Source organism: Thalia democratica, chromosome 3 (assembly GCF_965202585.1).
Source record: "Thalia democratica chromosome 3, ktThaDemo2.hap1.1, whole genome shotgun sequence".
NCBI lineage: Eukaryota > Metazoa > Chordata > Thaliacea > Salpida > Salpidae > Thalia > Thalia democratica.
In genome coordinates, this window is record NC_139167.1 from 45,015,510 (window position 1) to 45,035,046 (window position 19,537).

At 27.4% G+C, this 19,537-nt stretch overlaps 1 protein-coding gene across 3 annotated transcripts in view; it reads right to left on the reverse strand.

The window, feature by feature from the left end:
- LOC145831296 (uncharacterized) overlaps positions 1 to 19,537 on the reverse strand; it is a 62,128-nt gene that overhangs the window by 29,340 nt on the left and 13,251 nt on the right. For 2 of the 3 annotated variants that reach the window (XM_082938494.1, XM_082938493.1), the window contains exons 3-5: positions 18,573 to 18,644; positions 10,859 to 10,939; positions 925 to 1,095 (exon numbers count right to left, since the gene is read on the reverse strand). In XM_082938494.1, coding sequence (XP_082794620.1) covers positions 925 to 1,095; positions 10,859 to 10,939; positions 18,573 to 18,644 — 324 coding nt within the window. The remainder of the gene's footprint in view (positions 1 to 924; positions 1,096 to 10,858; positions 10,940 to 18,572; positions 18,645 to 19,537) is intronic. The other variant, XM_082938495.1, reaches the window with a different exon arrangement.

Consider the following 19,537-nt stretch of genomic DNA (forward strand, 5'->3'; position numbering starts at 1 on the left):
AAATTTGCCTTAAATACACCTAAAACCTTTTTCTTTGTTCTTCATTGCAAACTACATAATGTCTAGTATATACTTTAATTCAGAGCTTTCAAAAAAACAAGTGGAAATTTAAAAATTAGCCTTAATCACAACTGGGATCTTTTTTTTATGTCATTTATCACGAACTCCATGACATATAGTGTAAGTTTCTAAATTTCCTGTAATATTTTACCTTTTGTTAAAGCACCCACTAATTTAATTCATCAGTAACATAAGAATCCGAATCCGGATAGTTTAATACAGTAAATCACTACTGTAAATATATCTTCTCCTACGTTATTTGAGATAAATAAATAATCCTTGCAATATTCATAAAAATTTGTCATAACCTACTTTTTAATTTTTTATTAAAAAACTCCAATTTTTTTAGATAGTTTTTGACAAAATTTTCAGATTACAGGCTTTTTTAGGTTATTTGGCCACCATGATAATTACCAATCATACTATAAACATGTGCGAGACTTTCAAATACCTAGTAGTTTGTAAAATTTAAGTAAATACAATTATTAAACTAGCTAAACTTTATTAACTTTTTAATTTTTTATTAGAAAATTCCAATTTTTTTAGATAATTTTTTCCAAAATCTTCAGATTACAGGCTTTTTTAGGTTATTTGGCCACCATGATAATTACCAATCATACTATAAACATGTGCGAGGCTTTCAAATACCTAGTAGTTTGTAAAATTTATGTAAATACAATTATTAAACTAGCTAAACTTTATTAACATTAAATAACATAAAATACATTAAAAATACATAAGCATACATTTTTAAATCTTATTGTTAAATTATTTAAAAATCATCTTTAGTGATCAATTTAAGAAAACGTATTTGGTAAAAATACAGTTAATAGCTTTACCAATAATTACGTTTAGCAAAATTACTTTTTCTGTTTTATTTTTTGTTGTTTTTTAGACTTTTTTCGTTTTGATATTTTAATTTCTCTTTCAGAAGAGCTTTCAGTTTCTGAAAAACTCTTTGTTCGTTTTTTCTTTTTGCTGGACTTTTTTGAAGATTTTTTTCTTTTCGACTTTAAGGATGTTTCATTGTCAGACCTGTATTTATGAAAAAAAATCCAAATTTAGAATCTAATCTTTTAAACATATACAGTAACCTTCCACCTAGGTACACACTTTGAACACAGCGCAAAAATGCGTACCCAACCGGTAGTGTGTACCTAGGATATTTTGGTCTTAATTATCTACATTAAGCCAAGTACAAACATATTAAAAGCAAATATAAAACTTACAATTAACTTTTAAAGCAAAACCAAAAAAAATATTACCATAAAAACAAAACATATTTGTTGAAAGTATGGGAATTAGTCTTGAGTACTCATTTTCTATATATATATTTATATGTAAGTATCTGTTTATGTATTTATACTCAAACCACTAAGTTTTTTAATCTATTTTGTATTTCCTTCTACCTTTAAAATTAACGTAGTACATATAATTATAAACAAATTTCAAATAAAGATTAATGAAAACATTGATTATGCTTTTATTATATTGTGTGAATTCAAAAAGGATATTTTTCGATTATAAAATTTTACTCCATCTTACTTACCATTCAGCAATTTTTATATTTTAACTGGTTGTCTTGGGTAAAAACACAACAGCAAAGGATATGTTGTTGTCATGGGTGATTATAGGAGAAAATTGTGTGGTACTTGTAATAGACAGTGATTTCAATGGTCAATATTGGCAGTGATGGATTTAAGAAAGAAAGCTTGACAGTTTTATGAATTTTATAAGTTAAATTTTGTGTATATATCATGAATAACACATCTCAGGTCACTTAGGCTAACCAGGATAACTCAGGCTAGCTTTATATATTTGTTATAATCATAGAGTATGAAAATTTAAATAGCACTGTCCTTTATTTTCGTTAAACAAGTTAACTGTGTTAGGTTTGTTTTAAGTATTAGACTTGATATACAATTTATAAACTAATAATTTATTTTTCCTCTTTTAGTATTAATTCATTTAACCTTAAATACAGTATAACTTATTTTAAAACAAAAAAGTTTTGTATTACTACTTTGAGGTTTGTTTTTTTTTAACTTCAAAGTAAAAATTTAATTTAACGTTGAACACAGCGATTTTCGGCTCAAAAGTACGTACCATACCGGCAGTTCCTACCTAGAAAATGCATACCTAGGTGGCAGGTCACTGTATATATGTATTTATACTTATTTACAGAATTAAGTTTTGAAATAAACTGATTGACCTTCAAAATTGATACTAAATTAAATTTATTTCATAAGATAGAATTTTTTTTAAATGAAAAACATTTAACAGTTTTATAAAATAATATTTTATAACAGATTAGTTTTAAAAACTAATTTAAAAAATATAAACATATTTTTGTTTGATACATAAGTAAACAGGTAAAAATCTAATGATAAACATAATTCTAAACAGTTTTTATAATACAGGGTTGCTTAATTTTTTTTTGAAAATTTCTTCTAGGTTTTTTTAAGTCAATGGATTTTTGTCCATTTTCTATAAGTTAAAAATTTAGTGTAAAAAACTGTATTTAAATATTAAAAAGATACTGTAATGCGGCTTTGAATGTGTTTTATACTAAATAATTTTTAAATGATATATAAAAAACTATAGTAGATCTTTCATGTCTAGTAATAATATCAATACTTCATAAGAAAATTTTGTTTAAAATTCTAGGTTACTGAGTGAATTTTGTTCATAATTATAGGTATTCCACGTTTTTTTATTCAAAATTTGTCAAATACGAGGTTCTCTCAAAGTTATTTTTTACCTAAATTTAGGAATTCGAGGTTTTTCGCAAACCTGTGTAAAATTAATTGTAACACTATGATAAATATTTCTAAAATGATTTTTCTAAAAAAAATTATTATAATTTTTCTCATCAAGTGACAAATGAATTTGAAACTAATTAGTTAGTATACAACTTAAAAAATTAGTTTAAATTTTTATGACGTATAATTTCAGATTTTAACAAATATCATAAAATTGACAATTCAACATTCAAACAAAACAAAAAGATTAACATTTAAAGTTAAAAGAAAACATAAATCAAAAAAATAATTTTATTTCACAACAATTTACGATGGTAATTGTCAATTACAGTTCAAAAAACAAGTACAGTCTTTATTTCAAAGACACAACATTGTAATTATGGGACACGTTCAAAATCCACCCGCGATCGAAATTCACCCAGTAAAATTCGAGAACCGCTTACCGATCGAGGGTAAGGGCTAGGGGTAACAGTGAAAAATAAATTAAAAATATACAAAAAATTCAAAAAATACTCAAAATAAACTAATAAATATTAAAAAAAAAAATTTTAATCAAGTGGATTTTGAACGCGGGTGAATTTTGATAGTATACGGTTATCATACTGGCCTATACCAGTAAAGTTTCTGATTACTTCAGATACAAAAGTAAGAGCTAGGAAATATTTGACGCAAATGTCATTTATAAGTACACCTGCTCTGCAGATCAGAAAATCTCTTATTTCGGATAAACATCAAGAAAAGTTTTTCAACGGATTGCAGACCACTGTGGAACAGAAAAAAACATTGCAATATTCGACCACCTAAACGGTTGAAAACACTGGCAAAACTCTCGACATTATATAAAATGTTTTAGTTTTGAAACGATGTAAGCGAGAGTCGATCATTTCTAACCCGCGATCATTTCTAACCCGATCATTTCAAACCCAATCACTTCTAACTCGACCACTTCTAACCCAATCACTTCTAACTCGATCACTTCCAACCCGATTACAATCTTTCCCAATTATTTCTAACTTGATCACTTCTAACCCAATCACTTCTAACCCAATCAGTAAAAATGTGTTGTTTTTCAGATTTATTTTAATCAATTTTTATTTTGAAAACAAAATAGACTAACAAAGTTGTTTTTTTATAATTCAATAGTTTACTTTTTCAAAACCAAAACTAAATGTTTATGTAATTTTAATTAAAATAAACTTTCAACAATGTTTGTTTTAACATATTATAATTTCGAATAGTTTTCCTTATTTTGACTATTTTCTTCGTACCAACCTGGTTAAAGCTTTTTTTTTTCTGATTAAATCAGATTTACTAGATTGTTTTATTTTTTTAATTTTCCTGCGTTAAATTCTTAAAAGATTTTCTTTAATTATATTTAACTTAAATCTTGTTGTCATTTAAGTAATTAGAATGTTAATTAAAGTTATAAATTTCTAAAATTAAGCTGTTACAAACGTAATATTTAAATAAGACGATCTTCATATTACAGTCTAAAAGCTATGCTGTAAGTTTAGCGCAAGCATTGTATAATTGTTGAGTAATCTATTAACGTTTTATAGTCGGTTAGTTTCCACTTTTAGATTAAAAACTTGCACTAATTGTTCTACAACTTGCACAAATCTGATTAGGTAATGAAATCTAACAAAATTTTTAACGAATTTGAAAACTTATGTATTAAAAAAAGCTTTATTTAGTAAAAAATAGTAGACTATTAAAGGTGGATTTTATAGCTAATGAAGCTCGATGAAGCTAATGAAGAAGACAATAAGGCAAATCAGTCCAAAATGAATCGCTTACCCTTTTTCGGCCCACATCCTTGCCCAGTCTACCTCCGCCTTCCTTATATGGGTGAAAACTCAATAAGACTGGCTAAGCAAGCTTCATTAGCTATATAATCCACCTTTAACAGCGTTTCGCTACGTGTTGTGTACAACACCAACCGCCCGCTTAACGGAATTGTAAAAGATGCCACACCTACCCATGATTTGAGTAATGTAGTATACATATTTAAATGTCATTGCGGAAATGACTACGTAGGTCGAACATCTCAACGTTTCCACGTCAGGCGAGAGCAGCATGTCACAAAAAAGCTAAAATGGTTTATTTTTATACGTGAAGCCTAAAGGTGAACAGTCATCTATTCATCAGCACCTCCTCAACAACCCTGTTTGTGCCGAGAACTACCTGGATAATAGGTTCGAAATCCTATCCCGAGCTAGAAACACCTACCATCTTTCAGTTCTAGAATCTTTGTTTATTAGGACTCGCGAGCCAAAAATTTGCAAACAAAGAGATTTTTACAATTTAAAACTTTATAAATAGCGTTTTTTATTAGTATTATTGTTGTCGTTATTGTCGTATTTTTTAATGTGCTTTTTATTTAATTTAGTTTCAGGTAAAAATTTCTACTATTTTAAATGTTTTTGTTTTAGCAATTATGTCTTATAAATTACTTCAAGTTAGTTCAGTACAACTCTATTTTATTTTTTAAACTTTTTCTAAACAGACTTTTATACTTAATGACGTAACTATTTTTTGCTAAAATTTTCAAATTCATTATATATAACTAAAATTACTCTATAATAATAATAGTTTTTAGCAATTTTATTCCGAAGAGAGCTAAACGAAATTAATCAATAAACTTTTTTTTTCGAAAATGAGTTAGTTATGTTTAAACTTTTTAATTAAAACCGGTACCAAAACCAAACTATTTAAAACATTAAAAACAAAAAGTTAAGGAATTCCCTTTTAAATCTTAAAAAACTAAAAACATCTTGTCCCTTTTGTGGTTCATAGTTTGCGTAACATTTTAAGAAATAAAATAATTAATTTTTTTTTAATGTTTAAGAATGAAATTTTCGTACATCAGTGAGTTTATCAGGGTTGCCACTCGTTTTTTCAAATTTTTTTTAGATTTTTCGAATTTCTTCCGGGTTTTTATAAAATACGCATTTTTGGGTCTATTTTTTATTTAAAGTTAAGTTTAAAGTTAGAAAATGTGTCAAATAGTATAAAAACATAGAAAAGATACTGTTAAGCTACTTTAAATATGTTTTTAAAATTAAATTATGATATCAAATTTTTTTTATTTATATGATAGAATTTTTGAGTCAAATCGAAATTTTACTACTGAACATGTGAATATTGATAAAATTCCAGGGTTTTTTTTGCCTAAATTGTCAAACTCCTGTTTTTTCCAGGTTTCCAGGTAAAAAGGTGTCCGCTCGGAGGGCCTGGTAGCCCCGACGGAACAGATTATCCCTCTGAGTAACTTGAGATCCTCTTAATATACTCTTACTTACAATATTAGAATATCAGAATATCAAATTTGCATATCAACATTGGGAATATAAATATATGGAATCAATAACAAATGCTAATAATAATATGAACATTTAACAGGATCTAATAATTCTAAATTATTATATATAAATACAGAAAACTTAAACTACCACTAATTTACTAAATAAACCACTACTATATTATAAATAACTATTTTTTACTAAATTTTATTATTAAACAAAATAGAAATGAAAACTTGTAATTAAAGAAAATCAAGAGAGAATAACAGTATTTACAAGATAGCAGTTCACCACAGGTTACACCAAGTTCTCTGAAGCCTTAACATGTTACTTTCAAAACATATAATGTCACTCTCCAGCCCTATCATTAAACTCTTCATATATAAAAAGTGTCTTCAAAAAACAACAAAACTTATCTATTTTTACGTCATATCTTTTGATTTTAGCGTTCTTAAAAATAAATAACTATTTTGTACTTTTTCGAATAGGCCTAACATTACACTACCTTTCCTAAAAAGTCTATTTTAGAATTTCTGTTAGGGTTTTCTAAAACACTTCAGGATCAACCAGAAAGTTTAAATTAATTAGAAAACAAAACTTTAAAATGTGTGTTAATGTGGTACACTTTTTAAAATTAAAAAAAAAAACCTAAAGCAACATAGAATTTTGAACTCTCTATACAGCAAACACTTCAAACAAAAAAATAAATAAAAATATGATCACTAACACCAAAAAAAATATATATATACTGAAAAAAAAAGCATGAAGTGTGTTTAGTCAATTAAATTGCATAAGTAAATAAAAAGGAATACACTGCTTTCAAGTACCGAAAATTGAAGTAATATTTTAACACTAAAAAAATGAAAGCATAAAAAATCGGAATTTACATTTGAAATAAAACATTTATAACAATTTCAATCCAACGACAAAAAAAATGTGGTGCAGTCAATCAATTTAATTGCAAAGTGAACAAAAATAAATAGGAATACATTGCTGTTATGTACCTAAAAAATTGGAGTAAATTTTAACACTAATTTCAAAAATAAAATCTTAAAATATAGAAAATTTGGTGTACTACTTGCAATTAAACAACTTAACTATAATAAAAGTTAGTTTTAAGATAATCTTCATTAACAGTGAAATCTCTATTGAAACAGTGAATTTGAATTTTAAACTAAAATAATATTACTTTTTACAGGAAATAATCAAATGAATTGTTATTTACCATTTTTATATATCAAAATTTTAAAGTAACATATTAGGTGTAAACTCAAAATAAAGAAATTAAAGCATAAAAATTCAGTTTTATATAAAAAAATACTTTCAGCAAAAAATTAGTAATATCATTAATTTACAGTGTTAAACTTGCAAATGTCACCAAATCCTGCAGCCAATCAGTATTTCCAAAACGCCATTTCACTAACTCTCCTACTCAGATCATTAACCCGCTGCTGGCTCCAACATTGTTGCTCCTCCACGGGTCATCTCTACGGTCTTAGCCTGGTTGTCTCCCGCTGTGCTGATATAGAGTATTGGACTGGTGCCATCGTTTTGCAGTGGACTGCTTCCTGACAGTTGATGAGATGCAACTGCTACTGTCATCTTGCAGTGGCCGTCTGTGACAAAGGATTGTTTCATCATACTGTCGACTCGCTGATGAAATGTGACTGCCACCGTCATCTTGCAGTGGCTATTTGTGACAACATGCTGCTCCCTCCCACTGTTGAACTCTTGATGAAATACAAGTGCTACTGTTATTTTTCAGTGGCTGTCAGTGACAACTTTCAACCGGTTGAAGAACTGCTATTGAGAACACTGTTGCAAAAAACAAAAAAAAAACAGAAAAAACAAACCCATTGAACCAAAAAAAACAACAAAAAAGTATATATACCAGCAGGCCAAAGCCTACTGCCGAAAAACTGAAAAAAAAAATTCACCAAAGAATATTTATACATCTAATTCAGACAACACTCTGAAGAAAATAGGGGCTTCAACAAACTACTATTTATCTACAAAATTATTAAGTTTCTTTTTATGCCATCAACAAAAGAAGTAAAAGAGAAAATTGTAGGAAAATAAATGAATTAAAAAAACAATAATAAAACAAGCAACCCCATAGTTAGCATAGAAAAATTACTAGTTATTAGTACTATTATATAACAATATTAAAATCATTTTTAGTTTGCTAGCAATATAATATAATACTATTACTGTACTTTAATTTTTAGTTAATAATAATAAGAATTAAATAAAGAAATTACTAGTTACAATAATTAATTTACCACCTTGCTAATAATTAATCAGTGTAGATTATTTGTGCCGCCATTTGTGAAAAATGGAGAATGAAACTTTATTTACATCAAATACATCTTTAATTATGTATGGCCATATTTGAAACCAACTTAAATACGTTTTCAAATTTTGCTTCTTCACCATAATTCTAAGATCAGGCTTACTAATAACTTTTGCTATTGGTGAAAACTCCCTATCCTTTACTGCAATTTTTTTTTGTGCACGACTCTGAAGTCTCTTTTCTTGTTGAAACTTTTGCCATGGGGACACCAATATGGTTTCCCTTACTACAACTCTTGGACACGGTTTCCTTTGGCAGCTCCTCTACCCAAACACTGTCATCAACTTTCAGCTTTAACTGATTCCTCATCTGGTACATTGAAAAAATCTGATTTTTTAACTGGCAATAATATTTCTGAATTGCTTGTTTGGGTAGGTAGGGTTGGTTTTTTTGATTTGGCTACTGGCGTTTGGGTTGGTTTAGTTTAGCTGTCTGGGGGTGATCTTAATTATTGAGTGAACAGCTTTAGTGTGAGATGGGTAACCTCCAATCACTCTCTCTTTACTTGCGAGGAGTGTAGCTTTCAGTCAGCTAACCCTGTTCTTTACCTCCTGAAGTTCCTGATCCATCCTAGCAAGTCGTAGTTGAGATTCAAGTGCCTCTGCCTCTCGCTTGGCTTTCATAAGCTCACGCATCAACTTAACTTCTTGGTTTTGACGTTCAATCTGTTCCTGCTCTCGCCTCGTCTCCTCTCTTTCTAGGATAAGTCTTTCTAGTCGCTTCTGCTCCTGCATTGCCATCTCGATCTCAAATGCCTTCTCATTTACAAACCTTTCAAACTGTTTGCTCCCCTGTTTTGTTCTCTCGAGATCCCATTCCTGCTCTATTGCTGAAGAAGTGTCTCTTATAGCTATTTGGTGGTCAGTTGCTAATGGGTCGTCGTGTTCCACAATGACATTGTTGCCAAGTGTTTGGTCCGGGTCACCATGTCCGCTCAGGGGGGCCTGGCAGCCACGACGGAACAGATACTGCCTTTGAGTAACTTATGTGTCTCACACTCATATCCAATCAATATGTATAAAGAATATATAAAATGTACAAATATCAATTTTAAATATTAAATATGCATATCAATACATGATGAATATGAATATAGGGAATATGAATATCATTAATGGGAATCAATAACAATAAGAAATGCTAATAATAATATGAACATTTAACAGGATTTAATAATTTTAAATAATTATATATAAATACAGAAAACTTAAACTACCACTAATATACTAAATAAATCACTATTATATTATAAATAACTATTTTTTACTAAATTTTATTATTAAACAAATTAGAAATATAAGCTTGCAATTAAAGAAAACCAAGAGAGAATAACAGCATTTACCAGATAGCAGTCAACAAAAGGTTACACCAAGTTCTCTGAAGCCATATCATGTTACTCTCAAAACATATCATGTAACTCTCAAGCCCTATCATTAAACTCTCAAACCCTAGCATTAAAAACTCAAGACATAAAACCTGTCTTCAAAAACAACAAATTTTATCTATTAATACGTCATATCTTGATTTTAGCGTTCTTAGAAATAAATAACTATTTTGTACTTTTTCGAATAAGCCTAACATTACAAAGGCAACCCTGGTTTATATTAAGATAAAATTTATTAAGCAAGAAAACCCTAAATTCTCCCTATTTTAAAATGGAAGTCGTGTAGTAAATCTTATATAATTAAAAAAAAATCATTTTAAGCAGATTGAGATCAAGAAAAAAGTCAAAATAAGGAAATCATTTAAAGATATAAAAAATTGAAATATAATTAACATTAATAGTATATTTTGTTTAAAACAATATAAACACTAAATTTTGTTTAAGAGAGAAAACATAAAGTTCAGTAAAAAAAAGTTTTGTAAAGTTTAGATTGTTTTTGTAATCCTGACAACAAACAAACATTTACTGAAGCGTCGAAATGATCAGGTTAGAAATGGTACGGTTAGAAGTAATCGGGATATAAATGACCCGGTTAGAAATGATAGTAAACCGACGTAAGCAGAGCGAACTGTCTGGAATCAATTTCGATTGAAGAAGAAGGGCCTAATTCAACACGCAAATAAAATTAAATGGAAAAACAAAATTGTTGGTAATATACTAATTAATACATCGTTACTCAAGTTTTATTTGCTACGTGTTAAAACTAGTAATTGTTAAAATCCTATATTCATACGTCATCATACCTTGAACTTATATATTTTAAGTTGCAAATGGTACATTAAACTTAAAAAAACTTTCTATAATAGTACATAAAATAATTAAAAATAAAATTTTCTAATTTAAGTGTCAGTCAAGCGTTAGAACTTCATGTCATTGAATATTGATACTTTATAGGTATACTAAATCATATATAGACATTATTGAAAATAAAACTAACGAAGATACTGTTGGGTATGATGGAGAACTCTCCCAAGCTTTTGATTTATGTTTAAATATTCTTTGGCGCTCGTTTTTGTACCTTTAAAATAATTACAATATTAAACATAAATAAAACATTTTATGTAAAACAAGCAGTCTCTAATTATTGAATTGCTTTTATACTAATTTTTTTTAATCATTTTAAAACTTATTATTTAGACAATTATTACGTTTTAAATATTAAAAGTTGCTAAAAGTTCCAAACAGATAAATTTAAAAACGGCTGAAAAATTTCATGAAGGTTTAAGTTATCTTTAGTTATTAATGGAAATTTTCAAGTGTGGAAAAACTGTTTTTAACTCATGCACATATATGTAGATCTCAGACAATATACTGTTTTAATATAATTGGGTTAAAGACAAAGTAGAGCAAGATAAGTTTCATAGAAACGAACACTAGATTAATATTATAATCTTCTATTGAATATGGAATTCTTAAGTACGCACTTTTCAGACAATAATTTTATACTCTATCAATTCAGAACTCACTTTTGTGCTGAATTCTAAGTGTGTACCCAATAGAGACTGTTATCTCAAGTATGTTTTTATACTTTCTACAACGTTCACAAATTTTTACAATTTTTTACTAAATAAATAATGACCAATCCTCAGAACATGACCAAGTCTTGCAAAACCTGCACTAATGCAAAACCTATAAAGGACACAGTGGTAAAGCCAATAAGTCTCAAAACTTCCTTGTTGGTTATCTTTTGTTGCTGTCTAATACTAAGGATATACTGGAGGAGTTTTAAGTGAAACAAACTAATTACTTTACCTGGACACTCTACAGAAATCAAGTGTTGCTACCATACAGCTAAGTGCTTCGTGAACATGCTTAATAAATTTTAGACTTTTTGTAAATACTTAACTTTTTCTTATCCAAATTCTTGCAGTCAGACATAGGTGATGGTTACCAACTGAACAATTTTATGCCTTCAACACAAAACTTTGAGTCAAAGTATACAAGGTTTTTTTCTTAAACTTTCAGTGTCCTCACCATTAGTCTTGATTGGTGGTAGAATATATTTTAGTTTATTAAGGCGAATAGTACGGCTAAATTTTGAGCACGCTGACAGAAACTAACTCAGTGGTGTCTGATGATCTTGTGCAAAAAGAGTAAAAAGTCAATAATCAACTAACAAGTTATAGAAACAATCGATAAATAAAATATCTTAACTCTCAGATACACAAAGTTGAAAAAGCAACAATAAGTTTTTGAATGTAGTTTAATTCAGATAGTTGACAATCCTTAAGCATTAAAATGAAAATCCAAAGAAGTAAAGCAAGTATGCAGCCTTACTTTACCCAACTTTTCGTTTTAATAAATTAGAAACAATACCATCATACTTGGATAGTTGCCCTTGTGTTTGTGTGAAAATTTTTGCATCAACTTTAGAACATTCTGTCAGAAATTTTTTTATACATAGTTTATACAGGGTTCCCAAATGCTTTTTTTTAAACTTCTTCCAGATTTTTAGAAAGCAAGTTTTTAGGTCCCGTTTTAAAATTAAATTTAATTTAAGGTTTAAAACTGCTTTCTATAATAAAACAACATTAAAAAGATAATGTAAAGCTACTTACAATGTGTTTTTTAATGAGAAAAGTTTCCTATGATACAAAAAAAATATTCTTTATAGTTAATTTTTCGTATCTGATCAAAATTTTGTAACTTTACATGTAAAGATAGTTTAAAATTTCTAGTTTTTTAAGGTCATAGGGGGGACCAAGACTTTTTCTACAAAAATTAACTTTAGCTTTTTTATGAAAGCTTTAAGTACAAACTACAAGCCAGTTTTTATAGAATTCTTAACTATCATTAAAACTTTGGAGATAGTTTATTTTTTGTAAAAAGTTTCCGATACAAACGTATGGACTGCAAATTTTTTGGAGTCAATTTTCTCGGAAATTTAAAAATCATTAAAAACTTATCTCCTCCTTCATTTTTCAAGCAATCCTTTTCAAATTTTAAAGAAATGTTCTTTATATAAGAAGAAAAAGAAGTTACTGATGAATTTAATAACTTAAATAAAAATTCCAAAAATTTGACAAAAATTATTAAAAAAAAGTCTTTTTTTTTCAAAAAAAAAATGTTTACTAAAAATGTTTTAAAGTCCAAAAAGTAACTGAATAGTTTGGTTTTGGTACTGGTTTTAATTAAAAAGTTTAAACATAACTGACTCATTTTCGAAAAAAGTTTATTTATTAATTTCGTTTAGCTCTCTTCAGAATAACATTGCTAAAAACTATGAATATTGTAGAGTAATTTTAGTTATATATAATGAATTTGAAAAGTCTAACAAAAAATAGTTACGTCATAAAGTATAAAAGTCTGTTTAGAAAAAGTTTGAAAAATAGAATAGAACTGTACTGAACTAACTTGAAGTAATTTATAAGACAAAATTGCTAAAACAAAAACATTTAAAAACGTAGAAATTTTTACCGTATTTTTTAATGTGCTTTTTATTTAATTTAGTTTAAGGTAAAAATTTCTACGTTTTTAAATGTTTTTGTTTTAGCAATTTTGTCTTATAAATTACTTCAAGTTAGTTCAGTACAGTTCTATTCTATTTTTCAAACTTTTTCTAAACAGACTTTTATACTTTATGACGTAACTATTTTTTGTTAGACTTTTTAAATTCATTATATATAACTAAAATTACTCTACAATATTCATAGTTTTTAGCAATGTTATTCTGAAGAGAGCTAAACGAAATTAATAAATAAACTTTTTTCGAAAATGAGTCAGTTATGTTTAAACTTTTTAACCAAAAAGTAACGTTTTTTTGTTATTGTATAAAGATTAGACTGTGAAAGTTTGAACGAGATTGCTTAAAAAATATAGGAGGAAATAGATTTTAAATAAAATACTCATTTTTCACGTTTTTAGTTTTCCCTTCCTATAGGGAACCTAATATGCGGCCCAACTTTGACTGGTCATATCTCAAAAAATAATTCGAATATTTTTAAACGATAAAAAGCATCTTGAAACTTAGAAAAAACTCTATATAATAGGATCATACTTTAAAAAAAAAAAATTAGTTTTGTTAAGCTCAATTTTAAAAAAACTTTGAATTATAAAAATGTATTTTAATTAATTAGGCAACAATAAAACAATGCTGCTAAAAGTCTTACTTCACATGTTTAAGAAATATTTCCAAAAAAAATCATTTTCAAAAATCAAAATATTCAATTATTAAAACACTTCCAAAATTCAAAATATTTAACTAACAAAATATTTCAAAAATAAAAAAAATAATTAAGATGATTAAAACCTGAGAAACTCTCCAAACATACATTAATGAGTAATTCCTAAACTTACTTTTAATTATTTTAATAATTCCTGGAAGATAAAAAACATATTATGAAAAAAAGTTCCGATATTTTTTTATAACTGTGGATTTACTGTTTACAGTAGGCTTACTAATTTAAACATGTGTTAAAGAATGGATGTCATTTGGCTAACTTGGTTACTTTTTTGTAAAAATTTTTGATATGTTTACGAACTTCATGTCAGTCCATATCTGCCCATTTTGCTGAAACTTGGTTTAATTGCTTTGAAAGGGCGCACCTTGTGGAGGAGAGTCTACAGTTTTAGAATTAAAACTGGGGGTTGCAAATGACTTTGGGGAAATGAAAATTAATAGTGAAGTTAGGAGAGGTGAGGGGGTTGAAGTTAAACCAAACTTTTTTGAATCAAAAGTCGAAACTAGTTGTTGCAACCTTGAGGGGCCTGAAAATGTTTTTATCAGTAGTAAGCATATTACAACTTGTACTATAATTATTGGGTGTGGGTATAAATTTTGTTGCTTTATTTAAGCTTGTTTTGCTGATTGGGTAACTGATTTGATCTATTGGAATTCTGAGTAAAATTTTTCTTGCTTCTTTGCTGCTGTTGCAAAACATCAATTCTTTTTTGGATGTATTTTCTTGAGAAATTTTTGTATCTATAACAGTTTTGTTTAGGCTTAGGCTGTCCTGTCCATAATTGTTTTGTTAGTCTGGTAGTTTATTTATTTTTTGGGAAGAGAACTGTTGATTTCGTTTCAAAAAACACCTGCTTAAAAGTTTATAGGTATTCCTAACCCTAAGTCAACTTGTTGGACTGGCAGTTTATTTCTTTTTTGGTATGAGAACTGTTGAGTTAGTTTCTTGAAACAACTGCTTTGTCTTGCCCCATCTCTTGTTTTCATCATGTTTTCTTAACATTTTAACATCACACATCTTCTGAACTCTTAAGCTACTGAATATCTTTTCTTTTAAATGTTCTGACATTAGGGGTAAAAAAAAGGACTTTCTGCAATATTTTCTTGTCTTCTAAATCAGCAAGCCACTTTTTGACTTCAATACTGAGGTCCTGGTCACTGACAGATAGTAGTAGTTGTTTTTTTTTTTGTAGTAATACCCGGGGTAAAACTCTGTCCTTTTCAATTAGGAATGCCTGTAAGCTTGTAAGTTTCTTTCTTTATTGTCATCAGTACATCAGATATAGGTAGGCCCACAGGTCTTTGTTTGGCCAGAACTCACAAATTAACTAGTATTTTTCAGCTTAATTTAGGATGCCATGGTCAGCCATACCTTTCCAAAAATATGACTAATACTTTTCCAAAAATATAAAATTGTGTTTTGGGTGTTCAATATAAAAGTTAAATTTTACTAACATCGAAAACTTTTATCTTCAAACTTAAGTTTTATACACTTTGTTGGTTTGCCATCATAGCGCTATTGACATTTCCTGAGTAAGCTTAAAGGTTCAATGTCTGTAACCGAGTCACCAACTATAATCCCAAGGCCTGAATTAGGGATTACCTTAACTGTTTAAATACAAAATAAATGCTTAAGAGAGACTTGTAAATTTAATACTAAAAATCTAAATAAGTAAGAATTTAGAACACCTAATTCATCAAAAACTATCTTATAACACTTAGTATGTATAAATATCTGAGTGATTAGTAATTATGTAGAAATAAACACATATAATACAAGTTACAAAAATCAGAAGATGGTTTAAAAAATCTACAAGTTTATTGCATACTTTAGTTCAAATCGATTTCGGACAAAAATCCTTCTTCAGTGAATACAAGTTATAAATGTGGTTAATAAAGTATATTTAAAGAAAGCAAGCGGATATATACTGAAAGAGACATGTTATGTAATAACTGAACTAAATGATGCTCTCAAGAAAACAATAAAACTCCTTACTACCAATATTACAAATGTGTGTAGAGGAATAAAGACCAAAAATAACAAAAGACTTAAATGCTTCCCATTTTCTAATAAACAGCCATGTTTCTTGACAGATCTTCTGATCAACCTTTGGTCGAACTAGTTGAGAAGCATTTTTAACATGTGCATAAATGGATAAGTGGATAAGTGGTTATTGTATTTGGCTTTGAAGACAATATGCACCTTATTTTTTAAGCTGTCAACCTTAATTTGCATGTGTTTTGTATAATCTGTCAGTTCTCAGTGCGTTGGTCACTGGATATTTGTACTCAAAACCACAAGCTTAAGGAAAACAGCTTGCCATAAAACTTAAGTGGATTGTTTTGTCCTGCTCCATATGAAATTCAATAGGCTCTCCATCCTTACCCGATCCACTCACTTTAATGTAAATTTCTATTTCCTTCTTCCATTTTAAATTGAAATAAGATATTTAAAAACTCATTTAAAAACAGTTTATAAATTCATTTCATTTAGCGCTTCATCAGAATAAGCTTGCTAAAAACTGATAAGAACATAGTGTAAATTTAGTTATACACAATGATTTTTAAATGTCTAGTTAAAAATAGTTACATCATACAGACTTGAGTGTAAAAATCTGTTTAAAAGTTTTAAATTAGAATAAGTACTTACTTATTATACTTGAATAACTTAAAGTTATTATCAAGACAAAATTCTTAAATTAAAAACATTTAAAATAGTAGAAAATCTAAAAAGGTTTATTTTTAATGACAACGTTAAGCCAAAAGGTGAACAATCATTCATCCATGAACACCTCCTGATTAATTCTAGCTAAGGTGAGAACTACCTGAATAATAGATTCAAAATTCTATCCAGAGCAAGAAACTCTTACCATCTCTCAGTTCTAGAATCATTATTTATTAGAACTCGCGAGCCAAAAACTTATAAACAACAAGATTTCTACAACTTACAACTTTATAAATAGGTGTTTTTACTATTATTTTTGTTGTTTTTGTAATGTACTTTTTAAAATAGTTTCAAGTAAAATGTATTCTATCTTAATGATTTTTTTGTATTAATTTTATCTTAAAATTAACTTCAATTTATTAAAGTATAAGTTAACTCTAATTTCAAACTTTTAAACAGATTTTTACACTTAACTCTTTATGACGTAACTATTTTCAGCTAGACATTTAAAAATCATTGTATATAATTAAATTTACACTACATTCTTATCAGTTTTTAGCAAGCTTATTCTGATGACGCGCTAAATGAAATTATTTAGTAAACTTTTTTTAAATGAGTGACTTGAGTTTAACTTATTTTTTTTAAACCAGTACCAAAACCAAACTATTCAAATAATCAAATACAATTCAATGAGCTACATAACTCATCATCCCTTGAAAATTTTAAAACATTTTTAAATTTGGGAAATTGTATTGTCATGTAACCACTACAGACATATTTATGGCCATAATGAAGGGGTTAAATTCATTTTGATTTTTATTTAATAACTAGTTTATATTCAAGTTTTTTTTTTGGTTCAAGTAAACTTTGAGATACAAGAGATAAAATTTGGAGAGTTTCATATATTTATAATAAAGAAGCAAAACAAAAAGGCAAAAAATAAACTTTTCACTAAAATTGTATTATTTCCTACAATTTTGAGTAATTGTTTTTATATGTTTGAATTTAATTTATAAAAATTAAAAAATTGGTTGGAAGATTTTTTTTTATTTTTAGCTTAACTTTGATTTTTCTAAAATAATCAAAAAAAGTTTTTTGTACACAAAATATTACTTTTTAATTTGTTACTACAGATTTTAGTAAATATTGCAAGGACCATTTCCAAAAATTTAGGGCATTTATGTTAAAAATGTAGAAGGAGATAAAAAGTGATTTTTACTTATTCACCTGATTAGTTTTAGTATAAATTTTAGTGAAACTAACGCTACACAAAAAAAACATTTTAATAATCTACTCAACAAATAAAAATTATCCAAAAAATTACAAGTTCATAATTTTTCAAGCATTTCAACTAGCAAAACTGGCATTTTAGCAAAATTGATAAAAAACTGATTTAGCTTGACTCACATATAAACCTTACTAGTGCTTATTGTCTGATAAAAAAAACTCTCAGCTTTGCTGACAATAGCCAATATATTGCTGCTAATGCTTAAACTTAATATTATTTACCTTTATACTTGAAAGTTTAACAAACTATCTGTAAAACTATGTAGAAAAACTTATATTTATATCATTTTTTAAATAAACTGAATTGAAGCAAGCCTTTAAACATATGAAAATGTGAATTAATTGTTTTTACATTTATAATAAAACCATTTTTATGGCAAAAAACAGAAAAAACCGAAGCAAACTTGAGAAATATTATAAAGCAAATAATTTTGTATTGAACTATTTCAGGTTTAAAATTATAAATGTGCCTACTAATACAATATAATACTTTTTTATAAATATAAATACATCTAATACCTTTCTAATGAGGAAACTGAATTTAAATGTTCATTTCTTCTAGAACTTTGATTTGCTTTAGGTCTGTAGTTTCTGCCAAAAATTTAAATTGACTGTAAGGTTTTAATTTTTAAAATAATAAAATAATTAAGAATTCAAAATAATATTCATTTTAATAAAATATATATATATTTATATATATATACAAAGTGTTAAAAAAGGAAGGTTGTTTAAATAAGAGGAGTGAATTCATATCGTCTTGTCAATATATGAAAAAGCTCCTCTTAAAATACAACAAATTTTGAAGTAATTTATAATCAATTAACTGTTGTTTTCGTTAATTTTAGTTGTTAGATTAGTTAGATGGTAGATCGATTTTTGTACTGAATATTTGTAATGTACAATGTTCAATTCTTACGTCATATTGTTTTTGTTTTTTTGTAAACTTTTGCATCTTTGTTTACCAAAGTGCTTTTTATTTTAAATTTGTACTGGCTGAAGATTAGAGACAATCTTTTTTGTCTTTATGAAACATATGTTCCAGCATCTTTAAAATCGTCATTTTAATAAATTATTATATTTATATATACTGTATAACTGTTCAAAATTTAGGTTAAATTGTTTGCTAACAAAAGATCCTAGTGAAGTAACTTCAATGGAATATAAATAAAAACAAATTATACAGTAATCTTCCTTTATTCTACCAACATATGTTTCTGTGTGTCAACGAATCAACACACTTCAACTGGATTGTTAATAGGAAAGATAACCTTATCTTTCCTATTAACAACCCAGTTGAAGTGTGTTGATTCGTTGACACACAGAAACATATGTTGGTAGAATAAAGGAAGATTACTGTATAATTTGTTTTTATTTATATACTGTATAAAACAGATGTTCTTGTGCTAAAACTTTATTTCAACTAACGGCGTTTCACTGCTCTCAAATAAATTTAAGAACAGATCTACGGAGTCTATAAAATGTTA